We start from the raw sequence: 22,282 nt of genomic DNA, 5'->3' as shown, positions 1-22,282 counted from the left end.
ATGCTTAGCTTTCCTTTTAAGAAGTATGTCAGATTTCAGCCAATTCTCCCCAACGATTAGTTCAGGATGAATGTACTTAACTCAGGATTCAGCTGGAAAGAGCCCAAGTAGATGCAATCAATTTTCCACTAAATCCACTTCCTTCCTCTCTTCCCTACCCAGTATGAGACATCAGCTCACCACTGCAGCCAGTGGTGACTAAGACAATGAAAACCTCTGCCTTCAGCCATGCTCCTATCAAACTTGCTTATTCCTTCTTGATTTCCCCCAGTTTGTTTTTGCATGCTCTGTTCACTAACCCCACATTTGGGCTAGGTGAAAAACCAGGTATACAGCAAACCACAAATGCTAAATGCATTGGTTGCTGTAAACCCCGAAGTGAATAATTCAAAACTGTACAGAATCAGCTGCAGAACTTATCTGATAAAAGGCAATTTTCCCCTTCACACATATTTAACTGCAACCTCCCTGAGGTTTTGATGTGTAGGTACCATGTGCCTGCATCTGCCAGCATCCATGTTGTGCCATCTCAGTGTAACAGCAAATTATCTTCACCATCATCACCTAAACACCACGGTACTGAGATATTAGCCACTGAACACTACTCAAACCATCCTCAAGAAACACTGCCTGAAAAAGAACAGGTGGAGCAACAGGGATGATTTGCTACTAGAATTTAACCAGGGTAGTAAAAAATAACATCTGTTCAAAAACAAGGCTTAGAAAACATGATCTCTGGCTCTCACCTACATGCCTGCTTAAGATTCTAAGTAGATGATTTCCACCTGCATTTCCCCAAGTGTATACATTTCTCCTTTGTCAAATAACTTGTGGAAACAGCAAAACAAGCCCTAGTAGCTCTTTATTCTTTAGGCTTTCTGAGGAACAGGAAAATTCAGGATTTTTTTTTTTACAGTGGAGTCTAAACATTGTTGATCATTCATGTGTCTTTGTGCATGCAACCCTAATACATGTATATTTATTTATAAATTCTATACACCTACTAGTGAAGTATTTTCTTCCTATATCCCAATGGATCGTCTTCAGCACTCTCTGGGATGCATGCACTCCACTTTGGAGATGGCTGGATAGTTCGTACTGATTCAGCAAACTCCTGCCACAGGTCTGAATTTACCCTGCTGTGGTTCCTAAGGTTGGTAACCCACTGACTCACTCAAGTTATCTGCAGTATTTCCAGGAAAAAAGTTGCAGGGAATGCAGTTGGTAGAGTGACAATACAGAGCACCCAGGCAGAGTTAAATGACTGAGGTTCTGTAACTATACCCATTTTAGTGCTGGGACATACCACACTTGAGTTTGAAAACACACTGACAGACACACATTGAGACACAGCAGGCAGTAATAAAAACCCAAATCTATCCCTGCCTTTAAATATGCATTAAATCAGATGCCTTTCACTCTGCACAGACACAATTAGCAGTGGCAGGTATCAGCGGGCATGTTCTGCGTGTGTCAGCACTGAGACTCAGCTACGCCTCCCGCGCCAGCAGAACCCAGCAGCCACTGCTGATCTTACTTCTTACAGAAAATACTTGAAAATTTTCTCTCCTCCACTTTTTTTGCCTATTTCTTGCCTAGCTCATCATTCACTTTTATTACTACTATTCTAAACACAGTGCAAGCTCACAGGAGCCTGGCAAACAAAGTGTCAAGGCTTGATGGCTTTAGGCAAGAAAAATCAGCTTGGGGGCTGGGGGAGAGAAGGAAGCAAGCCTAAGGAGGCATCCAGAGCAGGAAGCACTGCTGGAAGCGCAGTGTCTGACACTGGAAGGTAGGGAAGCTGGGCAGACAGGAGGTGGGAGCCCCTTCCCAAACACAGGGAGGCTGCCTGGCCAAGCCAAGGCTGGGCTGCAGGAGGAGGACAGAAGGAGCAGGCAAGGAAAGGCAGTGCTAGGGACTGACCAACTGAGTCATAGGGGGAGAAGGAGTTACATGAGGATGAGGCTACACAAGGCCCTGAACAGGAAGGAATACTCCGAGGTTTTGCATCTATAAAGGAAGTTTGTGAAGACAGAAAGGAGTGGGACAGTGTACAAAACAGTGAGGGAACCCGTCACCAAGCACCCCATGCCTCTGTGCCACCTACCCTCCATGGGGTGAGCCAACAGAGGAAAGGGAGGGTACCTGAGAGACCTGAAACCTGTTTTTGCAAGCCTGTCCCCACAGCACAAGGCAACAAGCACTCACAGGGGACTTTGGGAATGACTTTGCAAGGCTCCAGTTAACCTCACGAACAACTGAGTTTACGATGGAGTTTGTTTGAACTCCATCTCGGAGGCCACAACTCTGACAACAGCCTCCCCTACACCTTCCTGTCCCAAAGCACTCCTCCCATACTGCATGAGGTGACAGGGCTGCTTGCAAAACCACTTGGCAGAAGATGCTTTCAGAATGTAAGCCGCACTTGCTGCCTCCAGTAGGCAGCCACATCGCTCTAGTCCTATCACACACAAACACGCTGAGCTATATCTCCACGTGTCACTCTGCTTTGTGGAACATGGCACAAGCTCTCTGCCATTTCAGCTTGCAGGATGATCATTTCATCATGCAGGAACAACTATGTTACGGGTGAAATGCTGAAGCACCTGAGCCCCCACTACCCCAAAGCAATGTCAGGAGGTTATTCTGGCTTAGGACCATAGTACACTGACCTGTTCCTTAGATATGAAACATCCATGAGAAGAGGAGCAAGAGGACCAAGTGTCCAGCAAACACTCAGCACTGTTGCCCAAGAAACCACTCCTCAGTCTTTGCACACCATGGCCATGGGGCAGCCAAGGAACACAGAACTACACCTAAAGTTATTACACTTTGCTTTCTCTGCCACTTTAAGAAAGTGATTCACACTAATTCATTTGAATGTTACACCAGGAGAGCTGGGGAGCTCTCATGAGAGGGTGAATCATCAAGCGAAGGCAACTATTTAAGGGACAGCACAGAGCATCTGGGTATCAGGTACCAGCCTGTCTGCTTTCATCCTCTGCAGCCCAGCAAGGATTTCTAGACACACACCGGCGCTGCAGCGTATCGCATTATCTCTGCTGGCTGCCAAAGCGTGCTGCCTGCGCTCAATCAGATACTCGGCCTGCGAGCTGCCAAATGGAGTCAATAATCCTATAAATGGGGGAGTACTGAGCACAGACTGGATGTTGGCCATCAGGGAGGCCATGGCAGGGTTTTGCTTCAGGTTTGTTTTTAGAAAGTATTTACTGTACCTAATTCAAGACTGTGGCATCAAGTTTGCGAGCGTGAAGATTTCCTATTTTTATTACATCAGTTCAATGCAGGGCACCCACATACGGGTTCCACACTGGTAAAATACCAGGAGTTTCTCAGTAAAATCATAAAATAATTCCTTACTATTTCTGGCAGGGTGTTCATAGTCAAAGCTGTATTGCAAAATTACCTGCTTTTTATACAAGTACAGGGAACAGGCTCACCTAGAGCAAACCACACCATTAATGTCAGTGTGATGGGCTCATGCCGCTCTCCATGAAGTCAAGAATAATTTGACAGTAACTGAAACAGGATTTGGCCATGAGTGATGATAAATCTAAAAAGTCCCAGTAGAAGTTGAAGGCAGGATTTTCAGGAAATGAGGTATTTATTGGATAGGGAAAAAAATGCTTTCTGGCTAAGATCCTGTGCTGTGTTTTGAGGGAAAGAGGCAGAGAAAAGTGGTTGCAAACAGCAGTTCTTCCCTACCTGGGTTAAAACCAAGCTAAAGTTTCCTTTGAAGCCCAAGGATAGGAGAAAACATCCACTGCTGGTAAATAATTCTGTAAAGTGACTTGTAGAAGTCAATTCACTAGAACCAAGCTGGTCCTTCTATAACAATTAAGTTTATAAGCAAGCAAAACATTCAGCTCACGCCAAATACCAGGGGTCACCAAAGCACTTTCCTTGGTGCCCAAGGACAGCCCACTGCAGCTATAATTGACCAATCTTCCTGAGTCCTGTCATTTAAATGAGAAGAAATTTATGGTTGTTTATGTAGGCCTCGCGCCAAGCCTGTTTCTCCGATAAGCTTCTCTGGTGCATTTGTGTCTCACATCCGATTTAGAGTCCTCTGAATACTGGAGACAGCATTCCTTGGATACTTAAAATAAATTAAAAACACAGCATTGGGCTTGGACAGAGGAATGGGAACATTATTCACGTGGTCCAGGCACTAGGGGCTCTGGGGACCGGTGCTGGGAAAGGAATCTTTTAAAAATCTTGCATTAGTCTCTGTATTTACTGATATATAATACTCAAAATGGTCCTCCATAAACTGTAAGTACACATTATTTGAGCAAGTAATTATTTTCAGTAGCACGCTTCTGCAGCTGTATGGCTTGGCTACCAGACATTGCAAGTGTTTCCTTCAGCAAATGCATCTATTTGTGATATAGCAATTATTTAATAATTTACAGAACTTCTCGCTCCTCCTGTACTTTGACTTCAGCATCTTAAAATAATTTCCAAGTATTAATGCAATCAGCACAGTATCACCTATATGAGGTAGGTGAGAAGAATTATCTCCATGTGGGTAAAGCCAGACATGCTTAACAATCTGTCCAAGATCTCAAGGAAGCCCGTAGCACACAGAGTAAAATCCTGTCCTCTGACTTGCTGGGCCAATTTATCCCTTTGTGACCATCAACCTACCAACCCTCTGATTTTTCTATCTGTCATTTGCCAAAACCCTCTGGCAGAAGAAAACCTGAAAGACAGAATGCTGAAGTTTGCTAGTTTGATGCCACCGCTTACTTTATACACGTGAAGACAAACTTTGCATTAAAAAACCCCCCTTATTTAGTTTTATACATGTTAAGATTCTTACAGGAAACAGTTTTTCTAGAGTCACAAGAAATAAAAACATCCTTAAGGTGAAGAGTGGCACTAGAAACCTTTGATCTGTAAAATTATTTTGCAAGATAAAACCCAGGCTGCTTTCTGGTGTGGAACATCAGTGTGTTTTCAGGCCATACAGACACCTCTGCCTTGAAATAAGCAGTAAACAAGAGTTATTACTAAAGATGAGTCAGTAACCTAGCCTGGATAGGAGGCATGGATGAGGAGGAAAGCAAGAGAGTCCTTTTGTTAGACAGCCCATGAGGATGAAGGTAGCAGAACACAGCAGGAGAGCAGGAGTAAGAACAGAAAGAAGTGAATCAGTACATGTGGAAGTACACGGGAAGTTTGGTAAAGGAGCTTTGCTGGTGAGGAAGGACAGAGTGAAGTTTCCATGACTGCAAACCAGTATAATCTTGCCTGCTTGGTAAGGGGATGATGAACTCTCAGCAGTCCGGAGTCTTTAGACCCTGGGAACTTGGGGATCCAGGAAAAGCCCAAGATACACATAATGAGTGAAAACAGGAAATGACCAGGGTACAGTAAAATTTCAAACAGTGCCAAGGGCAAGGGTGCAAGTTCACTATTTTTCTGGAGAAAAAGGTACTGACATGCAGTTAAGATCTTAACTAAATTAACTGTGTTCATTTGAAAGTAGCAACAAGAGATGCCCACACAGAAACAACAATGAAATCTGAATTCTTCAGTAGTAGAGCAGGCACATGTCAAAGTAAGCACAGGAAAACAGAAGGAAGAAGAAAAATTCAAGGGACAACAAAGGTTGGCCTTCCCCTCTTCACAGAAGGTGCATGAGAGACAAAAACATTGACGTTCAATCCTCCCAATGCACCAGGAAACCAATGAGGTAATGGCAGCCCACAAACCATACTTCAGGCCAGTCTAGAGCACCAATGGTAAGATCCACACATCCAAAGGGTAGGACAACCGAAAGAGGGCGATTCAGACAAATGATAGGAGAGTATCCAGGTGATACGTATTTAGAGGGAAGGCTAAACACATGAGCATGGACATGTTTGTGTACACAAACAGGTTTGTGTGTGAGAACCAGATTTCCTGAGACAAGCACCAGAACAGAAATGATTGGTCAGTTGTAGGTGGAAAAAAACTGATTTACTGAGTGCTGAAGTGATGAAAGACAGAACTGATTAGCTGGCACACATGAAGAGAGAGTTGATCTCTGTCAAGAAGTGAAGATGATCTATATTACATTAGAAAGTATCTCAGAGATGTATGGCAGTGTGGGGTCTAGTTTTCAGATGAGTAAAGGATCAAGGGCATAGCTAAATCACTGACTAGGCATTTTGCAAAATATGTAGGGACATCATATAACAGAAACTTAGATCATTAAAATTACAGGAAGCCAACTGTGTGTATCTCCTTTCATTCATTTTCTTCACTTCTTTCCTTCCACCTGTTTTTCCCTTTGTTTTTATGTAATACTTTAACATTACAGAACCTGGAAATAGGAAACAGAAACATCTGTTGATAATGTCAGTGACTTGCCTGTGCTCTGTTCTGGATTATCTGGATTTCTTCCCCTTTGAGAGATGAACTCAACAGCAGCCCAAGGGAATCTTTTCTTTTGGAGAAACTGAGTTGTGTTCCAACAAAACATTTTCAACGGGTGGAGGGGAAGGCAAGAAAATGGAAAGGGGGGGTAGAAGGGAAAGAGCCATACTAGAGATGGAGGTTTGAGAGTAACATAATTGACACCTGCAGATAATAGGCACTGATAAGAACAAGGAAATTTTAGCAAATCTTGTTACACTAAACAATAGGTGGCATTCCAAACACACAAACTTATGCAGGGAAGTGATTACGTTCTTCCTGGGTTCTACAGAGAAATAAAAAACAGAGGCAGAAACCATGTTAATTACAGGGGTTGGGTGTTGGGGTTTGGGTTTTTTTTTTTTTGTACTTTATGTGTTTTCCAACCCCTGAAAAGATCACAAGTGCTGCCAGTGATTGGTTCCACATTATGAATACAAAAATATTGTGGGAGCATGGTCAGTCAATCAACACAGAGAAAAGTTTCCATCATTAGTTGCCAGGCAACCACCACCAATTAAAATAACCATCAAAAGCCATGTATTTCATGCTGGAATAATTAATAGCAGACTGCAGTCACTACCTCTCAAGGAAAGGAGGAGACAGAGACAAACCACCAGCCAACTATTCACCTCATACCCTCTGACAATCAGAAAGAGGTAATGGAAGCGTCTTCTGTTTCTCTGTCAGCTAGCTACCTACACCACCACCTTTCCCTGGGGGTCACCCTCCAGACCTACCAATGCTAGCTGCTAAAGCAGTCCTCAACACAGGGTATCACTCCTCTCTAAGACCAATCAAAAAACCCCCCAGTTTTTATGCACACACATCTTCCAGCATCTGAGATGTCCCTATGGAGGGTCAATCAATCAGATGAGCCACCCTTAAGAAACTGTTTCTCTCCTAGAGTTGAACTAACTTAAAGCAGTCACAGAACTGAAGACCTTTCATGACGTAACATCTGGTAGTACTGTCTGTAAAAGGGACTGGTCTATATGTCTGAAGTCAAGCACACAGGTCTGTACCCTGCTGGGGCAGAGTTAGCTGGGACAGCAGAGAGCACTGCAGAGAAACTACTAGATACCTCCTATTAAAACACAGTTAAACACATTCTAAATAAAGGGTAGTTTCCTGTGTTAGTCCCATGCCAAACATTTCTGATTATACGTTTCCTATCCCATCCTTTTTTGCTTTTCTAAAGCCTGGGATATTATCAGTCTAACCACGGATCAAGATAAAGGAAACATTTTTCTATCAATCGGTACCTGAAGGTACTTGGGCTTTTAGACGGGCTGGTAGCCAAGTTTGACTTTTAATTACCAGAAGACAAGATTACATTCCTTTGCTGAGACTCATTCATGGTTCAGTCTTGCACAAGGTGAACCCGAACAGTCTGAAGCCGGCTGTCATCTCCACCATCAGACGGACTCTTTTTAAAGCAAGCACCTCCCTTTCCGTGCGTTTGGCATTAATGGGTTTGTCTGGGACTGCAGTTGCAGACATACCTGAAATAGCTTCTAACTATCTGTCTTGATAGGTGTTAAAATGGAAAGCACGGGGCTAAGCACAGGCTGTAACTTATCCCAAAGAGGCAGGATGACTCAGGCAGAGCCCTGCGCTGCTGCGGCAACACTACCAGTTACCTCAATTACGCGTCTACACAAACCACAGTCTCAGCAGCTCACACAGCAAATCCTTCACCCCTTCCTCCTGACTGAACTCACACCTCTGCAGAGCGCTGAGCTATTCCTGTGAATCACACCCCAGGGTAACTGCTCCAACGCAGTGCATCAGGACCTGCCGCCGGCTCCAGTCACGGCCCAGAAACCACCAAAAATTCAGGTGGTGGTGAATTCAACGTGAACGCGGGGTCTGAGCCGGTGATGAGTAACAGTCGCAGTTGTGCAAGTTGAGGGCACCCAGCTCTCATGCTCCAGGCCACGGGGGTCGAGGAGGAATGTTCCCACATGCACAGCACTGAATCACCCGCCGCCTTGTCTTCCCCTGAGCACCAGGTATTAGCCAATGGCTCTGGCAGGATTACAGACCAAAAATCCCAAAATTCCAGTCTGCTCCAGTCCAACAGTATGTGGTTAGAAAGCAGCAGGGAAAAGCGTGCAAGGACATTTGTTACCCAGCAGACTTTCACTGCAAGCAATGTACCCCTTGCAGCAATACTCATGAGCTCTGCTCCCACAAGTGCTCTTGCTGTGTTCCCTTGGTGCTCACAATGGCTGCATGAAGTGATGGTAGTGAGATGAACAGATACTGAACCTGCAACTGCATCACCAAAAAGTCAGCCATGAGACACTCACACACACACACCCCTATTTGTACTATCGATTACCAGCTCTAACATAGGTGGAAACATAGTGTAGAGCTCAGATTTTACACTGAATTTTGTTTTATTCTATGTGAAAATTACATTCACAGTGAATTTAATTTAAGTCTACAAAGTAAGTACCAGCAATGTGCAACTTGGATGCAGTGACTCATGCCAAACTTATAAATATGTTGTGGGGACAGAACAAATATGAATTGAAAATGAACCTTCCACTGGGAATTTGGGTATTTTAAAAACTCACCAACTGCTGATAAATATACACTGAAGGAACACAGCTCCCTTAAGATGTTCTGTGCCTTACTACCACCAAGAGCAAACAAAGGTTCAACCCAGGGCAGCAAATACGCAAAAGACCATTTCCAGTGTCGCAAGGAACTTCTCTCTGCAAGCCAGGATATGAGGAACCTCCTATTAATAGACATACACATACAGTAGTGTGACTGAGTGGCCTCAGTCAGAAGGGAACATTGTCTCTAAGACATAATATGAGCGAAAAGGCAGATTGCCTCCACAATCATGAACCAATTCCCCTTTCACATCAGTTAGAGCACATGGGCTAATTCAGAAATGCTCTTTATACCTTCAGGCTAACAATACCTACTGCTGCAGCTGTCCCACTCCAGCCTTTTAAAATGGCAGTGCTGTCAGCTCTTCCTGTGATCCTTCTCTTAGAGGTTAGTAGCAATGAGCTTGTGAAGTCTGGACAAAGGCTGGTGCTGAGGCAGCAGCAACAGTGCCAGTAATCAACTGAACTGTGATACCTTTACAAGCTGCCCCTTAAAATTAAACTACTGTATGAAACCCCTGTGAGTGCTCCAGTCTGATCAATAGCTACGAGCTAAGAAACGAGCTGCATACCTTTGGGATTATACAGTTTGCTTTAGGCTTCTGATTGATCTTGTGGTGATTTCCTCTGCCTTAAAACCAGTGGCAAAAGTGCAAATTAGAGGTGAATGGCATGCTCAAACATTTGCCTTCATGTAAGTGAGCAGAACATGTTCCTGGTTTTTACAGTGAAATATGTCTCAGCTTTGAGAGCACAGAGACTTCAAACCTTCAGCTCTGCAAAGCTCATTCCCTGCCCGTATCCTACACTCTCAGAGTAAACACATAATAAACCAATATTCCTCATTGTAAAGATCTATCTTACTGCAGCTTCTACATTCATTGTCACGGTATTAGAATTTTCAGCCTGAAAAGATGCTGTGGATGGCATTATGATCTGCGAACTGGAGACACCTGGTAAGTTATCTTCTGTAGTAAGTATCAAATAGAGCCCATTTATTCCTTCAACAGATCAACTGCACTTAGCACACACAAGCTATCTGGTGTTATTGCAATTATTCTTGAAGAAACCTTGTCATGCTCTGAAATCCTACCATGAGGAATTAGATGATGAGCTTTTCAGACAGGCATTTTTCAGCTCTTGTCTTCCATAAGCAAATTCTGCAACTGAACTCCTGCCAAAACTAAAATTTTACACTTAACAGAAGGGACAGTGTATGCTGTTGCCTGAATTCATCTCTGTTATTTAAGATTCAGCAAAGCATGCTTACACGAGTAACATAACATATTTAAGCACATGTCTAAGCATTTTGCTGAATCAAGGCCTAACAGAGGTTTCACTGATGTTAGGACTGAGAGTCTCTACATTTAAAAACAACCCTAACAAGATTCAGTTGTTTCCTCTAAGAGATTTTGGATAAAGATCTACATTGAACTACTTGATCCCAGGAAAATGACATTGCTTTGGCTTTTACATTACCTGAAGAGAATTACCTGACCTCTCAGAAAAAGCTATTTGAGGAACACGGCTTTTTACAGAAGGCAAAAGGTGTTTGCCTTGAGACGTAACAAAAATTAACTGACAAGAGCAAAGTTCTGAAGTGCTGAACTTACTCAGTTTTGGGAGCAGGGCTCAACTATTCAAAGACTACTGAACACATTAGAGAGGCAGAAGTGCAACACAAAACGTGCTTGCTAGGTCATTTACTTTTCTATTCTGACCTCAGCTCACTGGTGAGATTTCCTTTTTTTTTTAATTTAAAAAAGATCCTGTACACCTATGAATCCAAATAGTACTGAGTTTTACCCCAAATTTGCCATAACCTAGAAAGACAATGAAGAGATTTACCATCCGAACATTTCACTAAAAAGTGAAGTGTCCTGTTTATTTACTGTATCTCTGAAATAGTTCCTCATCTTTCTGCACTCATGTCCTCAAGAGATACCCATCACTGCAGAAGCCGGCTGAGAATCCATCCTTGCACCTTCACACTTCTATACGAGCAGGTCCTCACAGAGGCACCCACATCTGAGAGCATATTTTAGGTTTTCCCCCTAATTACAAGCAACACAACTCTTCCAGCCATGGTGCAATATATAGTGGTGGGAGACAAGTAGGACAGCACAGGGCCATTCTGCCACACGCTGCCCTTTTCACCCTGAACAGATGGCACCCAGCACGGAGACCAACGTTAGATTCAAGGAGGTGCCTAAGAAAGGCCTCTGACTCAGGCAGAATTTCCTGCTGAGGGTGTCTCCCCATTTCTCTGCATAACTTGTCTCTGCTGAGCTGAAAATACTGCCAAGTGCTGAAACAAGGCCCTTGGAGGTTCCATCGCTTGTTATCACGTTTCAGCCTAAGTGGTCTCAAAACCACAACTTTTCCAATGGTTTTATTTTTTTATTTTTTTAATTGTAGTTGGTTAAACATTGGGCCCTCATCGAAATCAATGTCTTCAGGTACAGGATTTTTCTTCTTCAGTTACTGCCTTTTAACTTTTTAGATACCATGAAAATAAGACTGATAACTGCTGGAGTAGCATTTGGATTATTCTTGTTATTTAAGATAAAAAGAGATAAAAGGAAAGGCAAGTTTGTGCTACTACTCTAAGTATACACAGGAACTAGCACAAAGGAACTGTTTTAGGCAGTGTACTAACATACTTCTCTACTCTCCTGACAAAGGCTCAGAAGAAGCATTAGTCTGTGTGCTGTGGCCTCTTGCCTAACAAAGGTCATTAATGATCACCCAGTTACCTATGTATTGAATCTAAAAGCTTGGCTCAGCTTAAAACACTTTCCAAAGGGACATTTGGTCTTAATTTGAAAACAAAGAAGAATAGAGAATCTGCCACTTCTTTTGCTATTTTGTTCCAGCAGTTAATCATCCTCATTGTATAAAAACTGTCTTTGATTTCCTATTTGAATTGTGTAATTTCAGCCTCCAGAAAAGATCTCTCCCGTGTTTGTCTCTAGTACATGAGACCACTTTCTACTGTTGTTCTATGGTAAAAGTATGAGCTCCAGCCACATGTCCCTCCCATCATTTCTGATAGCCAAAATATACTGGCCTCTCATGATTAGCTTTTATCCAGCCTTTAACTGACTATAACTCCTTTCAGACCCTTTTCTTAAATGTGGGCACCAAAACTAAAGTGCAGAATGCTCATCTGATTCCCACTAATGTCACGCTGAAGGTAAAATGAACTCCTTGTTCATAAACTGCAGCACTATGAGAAGTTTGCATTTTGTTTCTTGGACAAGATCTCCTGTAAAGGCTTGTCAGCAGCACACTCTTGGATGCAGTTTCCATAGATGAGACCTGCCTCCCTCATTCCCAAGGTCTGAATCTACTGGCACTGTCTTGAATCACTCTGGTTTTCCCAAGGGCCACACAGACACAAATAAAGTGGAAAACCAAGAGCTGGAACACCCCCTGTTCCAGCTGTGCTCATTTTGATGTCGCGGATCTGAGTTTAAAAGAAAAGCTCTGCTTTTGACCTACAGTTCCGTGTAGATGAACATGAGCTTTGATCAAGAATTTTACCTGCCCTCAGGCACTACATGCACACTGGCAGCACATCCACTTTGTCAGTACCTATCAAAGTCCCCACACGTTCCCCTTTTGATGGGATTGTATCAGATATTGCCGACGGAAGAAAATCCAAGCCCTTCTTGCTGGCAGAGGGTAGCTGGGCCCTCCGACCCACAAGCAGCACAGCAAGAAGCTCTGAAGACAACCTGGAGCAGAGTTTCCTCGTGCATGTGCGTGACTCACAGACAGCTGTGTGAATCACTGAATTCCACCAGCACGGTGGGGTGGGGCAAAAACTGTGCTCCCAACAGACATGTCTCAAGTCGCCCTGTGGTAACGTACACTGGCCCCACACACCTCTCCAGGACAGTGAGAAAAGCTTGTTGTGCTTTTGAGTAATTAAGGTTGGTTTGTATTTTGATGGTCAAATACATTCCTCGGCCCTTATACATTCTTCTGAGGAACAGAATGACCTGTGTACAGACCCCTGTGGTAACAAACACACATCCTGACTACTTAAAAAACCCACATCTGCCCCAGAGAGGAAGCTGGAATTCACCCCTGCAATTAGGTTAATGTTGGCGATGAGTGCACAGATATTATCCGATATTGAATTTTGTAATCCTCTGCTAAGCAGGATGCTGTTCACTTTGGGAGCCAACAAAATAGCTCCTCATTCACTGTCAGACTTGAGCAGAGTCAAGAGTGATCCCTGAAGGTTTGAGACGAGTTTATTCTAGAACCTGGTAATGGTCCAGAGTCATTTATAAAGGTCACTAAATTCTACATTCGGGTCATAGTTTTCTTTAAACCAGTATTCATCTGTACAAATCTCAGGATAAAATGCAACACTTTTCCTTTCACAAGTAAACTTCACAACGGTCTTTTCATTATCCACTACTTTGGTTCTATGCCAATAATCTTTTATTCTAATCTTTTATTAATCCTTTTTATAAACAATTTATGCTCAGCAGACTCTGTTCAGAGTAAATCCTTTTCTGTATACATGTATCACAACAAGATCTTCAGCATCCAGGCAAATACTGTCATGTATTAGGAACAAAAATAGATGTGTGGGTGTATCAAGAAACATTACCTGACTCCTGAAAATTGAGCTCTCATGCTTCCCTTGAACTTGGTGGGAATTTGTGAGCTCTCAGCAGTTACAGACAAGGCAGTGAGAAAGTTTCCAATTTAAGTTCACAGTGCTTGGCTTAAGGCAAACACTTCTGAAAGTGTGGCCCTGAATTTTCCAAGTCCTGTTTACCCTGGCAAAGCCACGACATCCCCAAATCACACACAGAATGCATCACGTTCAGGTGAGTTCAGATTAAAAAAGAAACCTAAAATGGACAGCAAGGAGGAGGTAGTGATTTATCTGCAAGTTTTCCTCTGCAAAATAAAACACTGTAATAGCTTAAGGCGTTTCAGTATGTGATTTCTATTTGTTCTTATCACATTCAAACATAGGAGAAATTTTTTTAACATTATGTATATACAGAAATGACCAACACACATGCTTGACTAGAGTTACGTTTGCTAACAGAAAGGGAGAGAAAATATGGGTTTGGCTGCACAGCTTTTATAGTTTTTCTGTAAAAATTATGAATGCACATTACAGTTCCATAAACTCAAGTGATTTAAAGTATGTAGTACTTACAACAGCCACGTTGAAGCTGTTTTGTAAATGCAGTCCTTAAAACAACCAAACACTACTTTTCTGGGCTGCTGCTTAAGAAAACACCATTGAACACTTACAGATGGCAAATAAAAAACAACTTTTGAAGCTGAAGTCTTGCATGGGAATTTTGCCTCAGGAAGCAGGCAAGATTAGGTTTCACTTTGTACACTGGTACACTGATAAAGGAATGTATATTATAAAAGGAAGCCACTTAATAAGGCTATGGTAGATCTGACTTACCACAAGAGCAGCACGTGAAGCAGTTGGTATGATAGAGGTTGCCCATTGCTTGGCAAGCCTGGCTTGCTCCATACACACCTTTTCCACATTTTATACAAATACCTGCAAAACAGAAATAGCAAGAAACTTAGAATCCTCCACACCTCCTAAAAACAGCTCCAGGCAATTGATTCATGACACTGACTATGTCCCCATCAGGCCCCAAATCAGTGAGCTCCTTAGTCTGAGTAGATTCAAGAAAACAAGACAGCAACAGGTGACTTGAAACAAATGCATTGAAAAGAACCCAAAATAAAGTTGGGGGGAAAAGCCTCTGCTGGTGTTTCAATGCATAGATGCTGAGGCTGGCTAAAGACAGAAATCGAAAGCAGACAGATGCAGCAAGGGAGGACAGAAAGTCTCCACACTCCCTGGAAATAACTGTTTGCCCAATAAATTCACCTTCATAATTAGGTGTTCCACCACATTACATTCAGTAATCACTAATAACAATTCCGTCCAAAACCAAAAGACTTCTCTTTGTCCCTGTCCAGCAATGCAACTTCAACAGTACTGGTCCACGATGGAAACCATGCAGTACCAGGAAAAGGGGTCTGTCAATCACATTTAGTAATTCTTTAACTTTCCATGAACAGTAGTATGTAACCTCATAAACATAACCTGACACCTTAAAAAAACCCAGAAAAGCAAGGTTCCTTATGGTCTAAGGGCAAAAATTCTGGCTGGCAGTTTTGCTCAGTGGGGTCAGAAATTGACCTTTGCTGCCTGAGCCTGTTCTCAGTGATGCTGGGGATGGCTACCAAGAAGTCTGCATGAGACTGAAGTACAAAAACCCAGCAAAGCGTCAGCAAAGTCAGTGTTAGCTCCACACACAGCAAACTCACAGGTAAGGTCATGATTTCAGTAAGCTCTACTAAGAGGGGGTTTTGGGATGGGTTTTGTTTTGTTTTGCTTTTAAAAAGCTTTTTTCTTGTAGTTGTAGCTTTAAAAGGTTTTTTGCCTATGCATTTATTTCTTTCTATACACAACTTCTCTAAATTCAAACCAAGGCAGGGAGATAATTCAAGAATCACTTTGTTTCTATATCCTCTCAAAGAGGAAATAAATGCTGAAGACTCCATGTCCTTCTGTCACATACTCAGAGGATCACCGATTTTAAGTTTCTCCGAGATGTCCAGTGGTCTCTATTCAATTGTAGCAGGAGTGGACATCTCAATACAAGGCTGTGTGATTCTGAAAACACTACAGCAGAAAATAAAAATGGAGATTTTTGCCTCATACAACTCTATAATGAAATTGCTGTGGTCCATGTGCTGTTTGAGGCCCTATTTCTACAAATGTATACACAAGCTTAACGTTAATCATTAGCATGAACAAAACTGTTAATACACTTAAGATTCTAGGAACTCAGTAACTACAAAATTGGGGTTTAATCATCCAGAATTCTCCCCTGCTGAGAAACACACAGAAAATATAAATGCAAGCCACTCATGGGAACATTAGCATACTAAGAACTGCTAGAAACTTTAATGGCAGAAAGAACACAAGTTCAGCTACCAGAGCATTTGGTGTCTCGGTTCAGTTTTCATAGGTTTCGTTCTTATTCACTCCCAGCACATGAACTGGCCTAAGCTGCCACACCAGAGACAGAAATACCATCTGAGCAGTAGCCAGTAACACAGCCAGGAAAGAGTCACAGACAACATGATGCCCATGGATATCTGTGCCTGCCTCGCAGCTACTCAAGACACATTTTAAACACCATTTCTGAAATCAACCTGTTTCCTTTCGGTGCAGCATTAACACACATCCTGTATGTGCTGTGGCATGGGAATGGTTTAAATGGGATACTGTGTTACAGAAAGTTGTATTTGAAGAAAAGAATATTCCTATGCTATGAATTCAAATACTGAAATGGAAAGACTTTTCATTAAATCATGGGTTTCTTGGAGTTTATACCTTTAACTCCCACATTTCAAAACATGAAGAGAGTAGCCTTTTGTTCAACTTGCTCAGCATCTTGGCACAATGTTCCTGTTCTGGACTACCCGCACATTTGTTAAATGAAACAGTAATTTTTAAAAAATCCAATAAATCTATTAATAATATTTTAAAATTAAAATCTTAAATCTGATTTCAGTGTTTCAGTGAAGCAGGAACTAAAACTAATATTATTAGACACCAATGTCCCAAGCTAAACCTGTAATACAAGATCCATCAGCTTGTGGAAAAGCGTTAACAAAATGCTGGTCAGTTCCAATATAGAAAATGGGAATTTCGGAATATTGGTTGCCTTATCCAAGACTGTAACATCCATTTATTTATTTGTAACCAAAGGTTATGAAAAAGGTCTGCTATTTGCCATGAGTTAATGGTTAACTGCTGATGAAAGATGGTTATTGATTACTGTCAACAGTGTGATCCGAAAAGGCATCCCATCAGGCAGCAGCTGCAGGAATTACTCCCAGCAGCAGCACAACATTCACAAACCTGCTCTCTGTCTCATCACATACCACGACCTCTGCAATAACCCTGGTCCCTCCAGGCCCTGGGGCTGGAGAGGCTGCACGCACAGCAGAGAATACGGGGCTAACAAAGAAACGAGCAATCCGTTACTTCAGCGTCAGCTCTTGGTGTGACGTTTCAGTTTGCTCTTGGCAGCAGAGCCAGCAGAGAGCCCTTTCGGAGCTCCCCAGCTACCTGCACCCTTCTTGTCCACCTTTTCCTGCTAACCATGTACCTGGGACTGGCAGCTATGCATACACTGAAGGATCTACATTTTCCCATTTACACACAGTATTACTCAAAGAGCAGCAGCAATCTGGTAATTCTCTGGCATTTCTGCCTGTGAGCTCTCATGCACAAACCTACTACAGCCACAAACTGCTTTGATAAATGAAGCTATTGCCTTATTTCTTTGCCATTGCTCCACTGAGCCATCAGAAGCAAAATAAGGATTTATTGTGGATGTTAAAACTTACATTTGCCTCTCCAGCAAGTGATTTGTTGTGAGCAGCTGTCAGTTTAACTTGTTTTCTCTGAGAGACTAGTCATTAAATCCAGGAATGAATGACCACAGAGACGATCAGCATACTAAAAAAGTGCATGTATAATTCCAAAAGTGTATTTTGGAAAATATACATGCAGCTGTGTGCAAGTATAGTGTGAGCTCATAAGTGCCTAGGAAAAGCACTGATTACATGGCTGTTTTCCACCAGTCACAGCCCAGACTTTACACTGCAAACTTGTGAAAGCCTTGACAGAACAGCTACATCACTTTTTTTTCCAGATTTAATTCCAAAGCTTGTTAAACCACCTATGAAGAATGTTCTGTTAGAGAGCAAGTATGCCTCATTTCTGACACTTCACTTGACATGACTTAAGATCAACTGCTTCAGCCTTTATACCAGTCCTTGCCCCTCCTAATGCCTCTATTCTAAACAGCCAACTGTGCTTCCAGTTCTCTAACACATCAACTGTTGCATTTCCACCCAGGCCATCAGCTCTCCTACAGATCTGGTGTCTCTCTTTAGCAATAAAAAGATGTTATAAGATGTTGCATATAGCCAAAGTTTGCATAAAAGTTGGCTGAGTGGAAGCACAACATTCCTTTGCTGTGGTGATGAGATGTTCATATCCTAACAACATTTAACCAAACATAAGAGTAGAGACTGAAGAAACACACTCTGTGGACCACAGCAAAAGACCAACAAAAATGATACTAGAAAGAAAAGGAGCTCCCAGACTCCCTGCTGCAGTTCATTACAGCACATTGCCAGCGCTCCCCACACCTTTAACCAGCTCACTTCACTGAGCTTGACCCTGGCAGTCAGAAGAACATCTTTGGATGCAGCCAGGCAAGCTTCCCACACTGTACAGCAACACAGCCATCAGAAGCGTGATGCTCTCTGGGTAACTCATGCATTGGCAAAAGGCAGGTATCATCAACAGGAGAAAAGGATACAGGGATTTTCTGGTGTAGTCAACTGTTTTGCTCCAGATTGAAGAGAACAAATGCAATACATTATAACAAGAAAAGGTATCAGCAACGACCTAAAGGACATACTAAAGCTATAGGATTTTTGTTCAGTCCGCTAGAATTTACTTGTAAGAGTTCCCTGTCACAGCTTACCCGTTAGAAGTAGTTCAGTTTGGGACTGTACATCAGATCCTGGGACACTCTTGTGACAATGCCAGAACAGGCTGGGACTTCATACAGACTACACCAGGTACCCAGAACTGGGAAAAAGGCAGCAGGCAAACGTTAAATGGAGTACATATCATGGCAGATATATAACCACCTTTTGGCCAAGCTTTCTCCTCAGATACGTGTGGAAGTCTGCCTGTGCCTGATGCCATTCTCACTTAACCTGAAGTCAAGGGTTTAGCACAAATGCAAGAAAAATAGTACCATATGGCCTCTAACTTCAGCACACAGCAGCTGTGTGCGCTAGAGAATCTGGCTATCACGCTCCTTGACAGCGCGCCACGGCTCAGGGATGAGCTGCAGCTTTACTGTCTTACAGCCACACCGTATCTCCACGATAACCGCTACATGCTGCCTACAGTAGGAAACAACCAAGCCCTGTCGTCAAGAGTTATGGTAAAGCTAAAATTAACAACTAACACATGGCACAGATGACTCCCTCCCGGCCTCTGCAGTTCTGTTCAGGCTGCAGTGCTAGGAAAAAGGCGGGTGAACATCACACTGAGCTACTGCAAAATCCCTTCTTCTTCTCTCAGACAGGAAAATACCACCTCTGCCTAAGTCCCCAACAAGCTTTTCCACACCTGTGGCCAAGCCAAGGTGCAGGGGCAGGGAAATGAAAACCTACAGCCATGAAGCAGGAAGAACAAAGGCAGGGGAAGCCTCAACTCAACTCAAGAAATGGAATTGCAGCAATAGGGGCCAGCTGCAGGAGGGCTGTGGAGGGGCTGTGCCAGACACCCGCAGGTGTCACTGGCTGCAGGAGGTGTTCCCACACAGGCTGCCCTGCCTGCAATCAGCGAGCTCACGCCCGGGCAGGTTTTACTCAACGTGTTGCTACTATCTTTAGAAAAATATTCTGCTAAGAAGGTGGGTAAACAATGAAACACCAGAACTGCCCCAAGCCTGGGCAGCTGTGCCCGAGCTGACCGCAGCTACCGTGCATAAGTCCTGGGCTGTGGCAGCTCAGATGAGAGGTGACTTCAGGCAAGAAAAATGCTCCCTTTCCTTCCAACAAACACAGGAGGAGGGATCTTCAACACACGTCATCTCCCAGTCAGAGGCAGGCAGAAGAAACAAGGCACCTGCACAGGGGCTGAGCGTCTTCCCAGCAACCAGGCAGGAGCGAGGGAGGCAGCCTGGAAAACCCTCCCAACCCCTGCCACCAAAGATCGCTCTTGCTGGAGGACTTCATCACCTGGCAGATGCCTGGCAATTGCACCAAGGCTTCAATAGCTAATATAAAATAAAGTCTGGTATGAACAAGTTATAAATAAATACGTATTTACACCCTGGATGTGCTCACCAGCAACACAACGATTGCATAAAGACCTGGCCTAAGTTAACTTGTGGTAGGAACGATGAAGGAATTGCTCAGGTAAGCTACCAGCACTGCCCTTTCCCCCAGGGGAAGAGCAGAAGACAACACAGCCTGAATAAAGGTTAAAAATGACAGACTAGTGAAAGTGGGAAACACTCGGTAAAGCTTTTAAGTTCCCCTCTACAACACATCCCCACCTGACACCACAACATCCTGCAGCTGGGAGGGACCTGATGCAATCCAGTAACACAATTCTGGCTTGCAAGAACCCATCCACTCCCAGCAGTGACCCTGCTGGAGGCTGTAGCAGGTTAAACTGCAGGAAGACGTGCCACTACTCCTAACACAAACCACAACTTAAGCAAAGCAAGACAAGAAGCAGGCTGTGGACCCAGAAATCTTTTGCTGTCACTGTTAAACCTTATTGATACTGCCCCCAACCTCACTTTCCTCCTCAAGTTAAGAAAAAAGGGTGCAACTAACAAACTCCTTAGGCCACTGAGATATATACCTGCTGCCTTTAGAAGATCCCCATCACTTCAGCATCTGCCTCCTACAGGACTGAAGCAGGAGGGATGGATGTGCAGAATTTGCTCAGAAAAATCAAAGTTCGAGATTAATTCATGTTTGGTTACAAACACAGTGAAATTCATGTTCACTCAAAGTTCTGTCGAAGCAAGTTCTGGGTTGTAACCCCAGCTCCTGGGATAGCTGTCATTACCTCCACTCTGCCTACTGTTTAATGAAGATGTGGCTCGTGTAGGACAAAGTTACTGGGAGAGGTCATGGCCACAGAGGGAGGCACTGGGACCAGTTCCAGGAATGACAGTGCTGATCAGGACACAGGAGCTGAGCTTTACCTGCCTGAGGGATCAGCCCCCGCCAGCAGGTCAGCAGGGCTCAGTCTCAGCCTATCCCTACTCGCATCAGTAAATACATGGGCTGTTCTGTTTTGTCAGACACTTTCCAGAGTTTAAAATGTAGGATGAGGTGATGGGTGAGAGTTTGGGAAGGCTGTGGACTCAACTCTCAAACATCATCCTTCTCAACTTTGTATTTTAGCAGCTATGAGCCCAGAGCATGTCTGTGTTGGTGATTGAAATCACAGCAGTTCTAGGTCATCACTGCAGAGTGGGAGATGTCATGGGAGCTGGTATCAGCACTGATTAGCAGCTGTTGGAAACTGGAAAGCTTTTGTTACTGTTAAAGTAGATCCATCCAGTCACACAGTGAAAGCCTGAAGCTAGTGCAGCAAATGCTTAGTGCTTCATACAGTATGTGAAATTACTGCTCTGAACCATGAAATTACTGACACTATCTGCACAGAGTTCATCTGCCTTGGCCACAGCCGGCGTGCCTCTGCACAGCTTCCCTTTGTGTGGATCTCCAGCTCCGCCGCGCAGCCTCCCGATGGCACAAGGCATATCACAGGCCTATTGTTCTGCACGGTGTTTTAGTTACACTGACACTTGGTTTACAAATATTCATTCATTTCTCTGCTTCTTGATTTAGTGCATGGCAGCTCCAGGATGATTTATATTTCTCACTTGGCATTTAAAGAAAGATCTTTTGCTACTGAGGCAATGAACTGGAAGACCGAGTAGTTCTCGTGGCTGCTCTATCGCCTGTGCTGCTTTAGGTTGCTTTGTCCATGATTCAGAGCTCAGCTGACTGTTCAAGCTTCATGCTCAAGTTCACAACCACAGCACAAGGGGACCTGCAAATAACTTTAGCCACTGAATTATTGACCAAAAAAAACCCCAGAAGAAAATCTTGCTTCTAAAAGTGCCTTGTGATTACTGGGATTAGCAAAGCAAGGAGACACACAGAGCTGGGGGGAGGTAGAGGAGAGCACCACTGGGGATGACTGACTTGGGAGGAAAAAAGCATGCCTGTAAAGCCCCATTCCTGTCCTACTGCCCCTCCACTGCTGAACATCTGAATGTCTCGCTGCAGACATGCAGCCCAAGGGCTTTTCACCTCAAACCACGCTTATTTTCATAGAATCATAGAATGTGCTAGGTTGGAAGGACCTTTAAAGGTCATCTAGTCCACCCCCACCCTGCAGTAAGTGGGGACACCTGCTTATTTTGCCTGGAACATAATGAGTGTGATCACACATATAATCCAGCTTACTTGAAGAGCATAAAATTTCTATCACAGTGGCTGTAGCAATCAGGTGAAGACAAGCTAGGGCCAGCAAAAAACCCTGAGCTTGTACAACTGCTGGCAGAGGAGGCCAC

The 22,282-nt window shown here is 43.5% G+C and overlaps 1 protein-coding gene across 1 annotated transcript in view; it reads right to left on the bottom strand.

Moving 5' to 3' along the window:
• The window catches only part of WTIP (WT1 interacting protein), a gene marked incomplete at its 3' end in the record, with an annotated part of 79,409 nt that overhangs the window by 33,085 nt on the left and 24,042 nt on the right, over positions 1 to 22,282 (bottom strand). The window contains exon 2 of the mRNA XM_084269884.1: positions 14,512 to 14,613. Within this exon, the coding sequence (XP_084126010.1) occupies positions 14,512 to 14,613 (102 nt within the window). The remainder of the gene's footprint in view (positions 1 to 14,511; positions 14,614 to 22,282) is intronic.

This window comes from Gallinula chloropus (genome assembly GCF_964237585.1).
Source record: "Gallinula chloropus genome assembly, chromosome: 13".
Taxonomy (NCBI): Eukaryota; Metazoa; Chordata; class Aves; order Gruiformes; family Rallidae; genus Gallinula; species Gallinula chloropus.
Note: the sequence above shows the minus strand (reverse complement) of the source record. Positions and strands in the feature narration are given on the sequence as shown.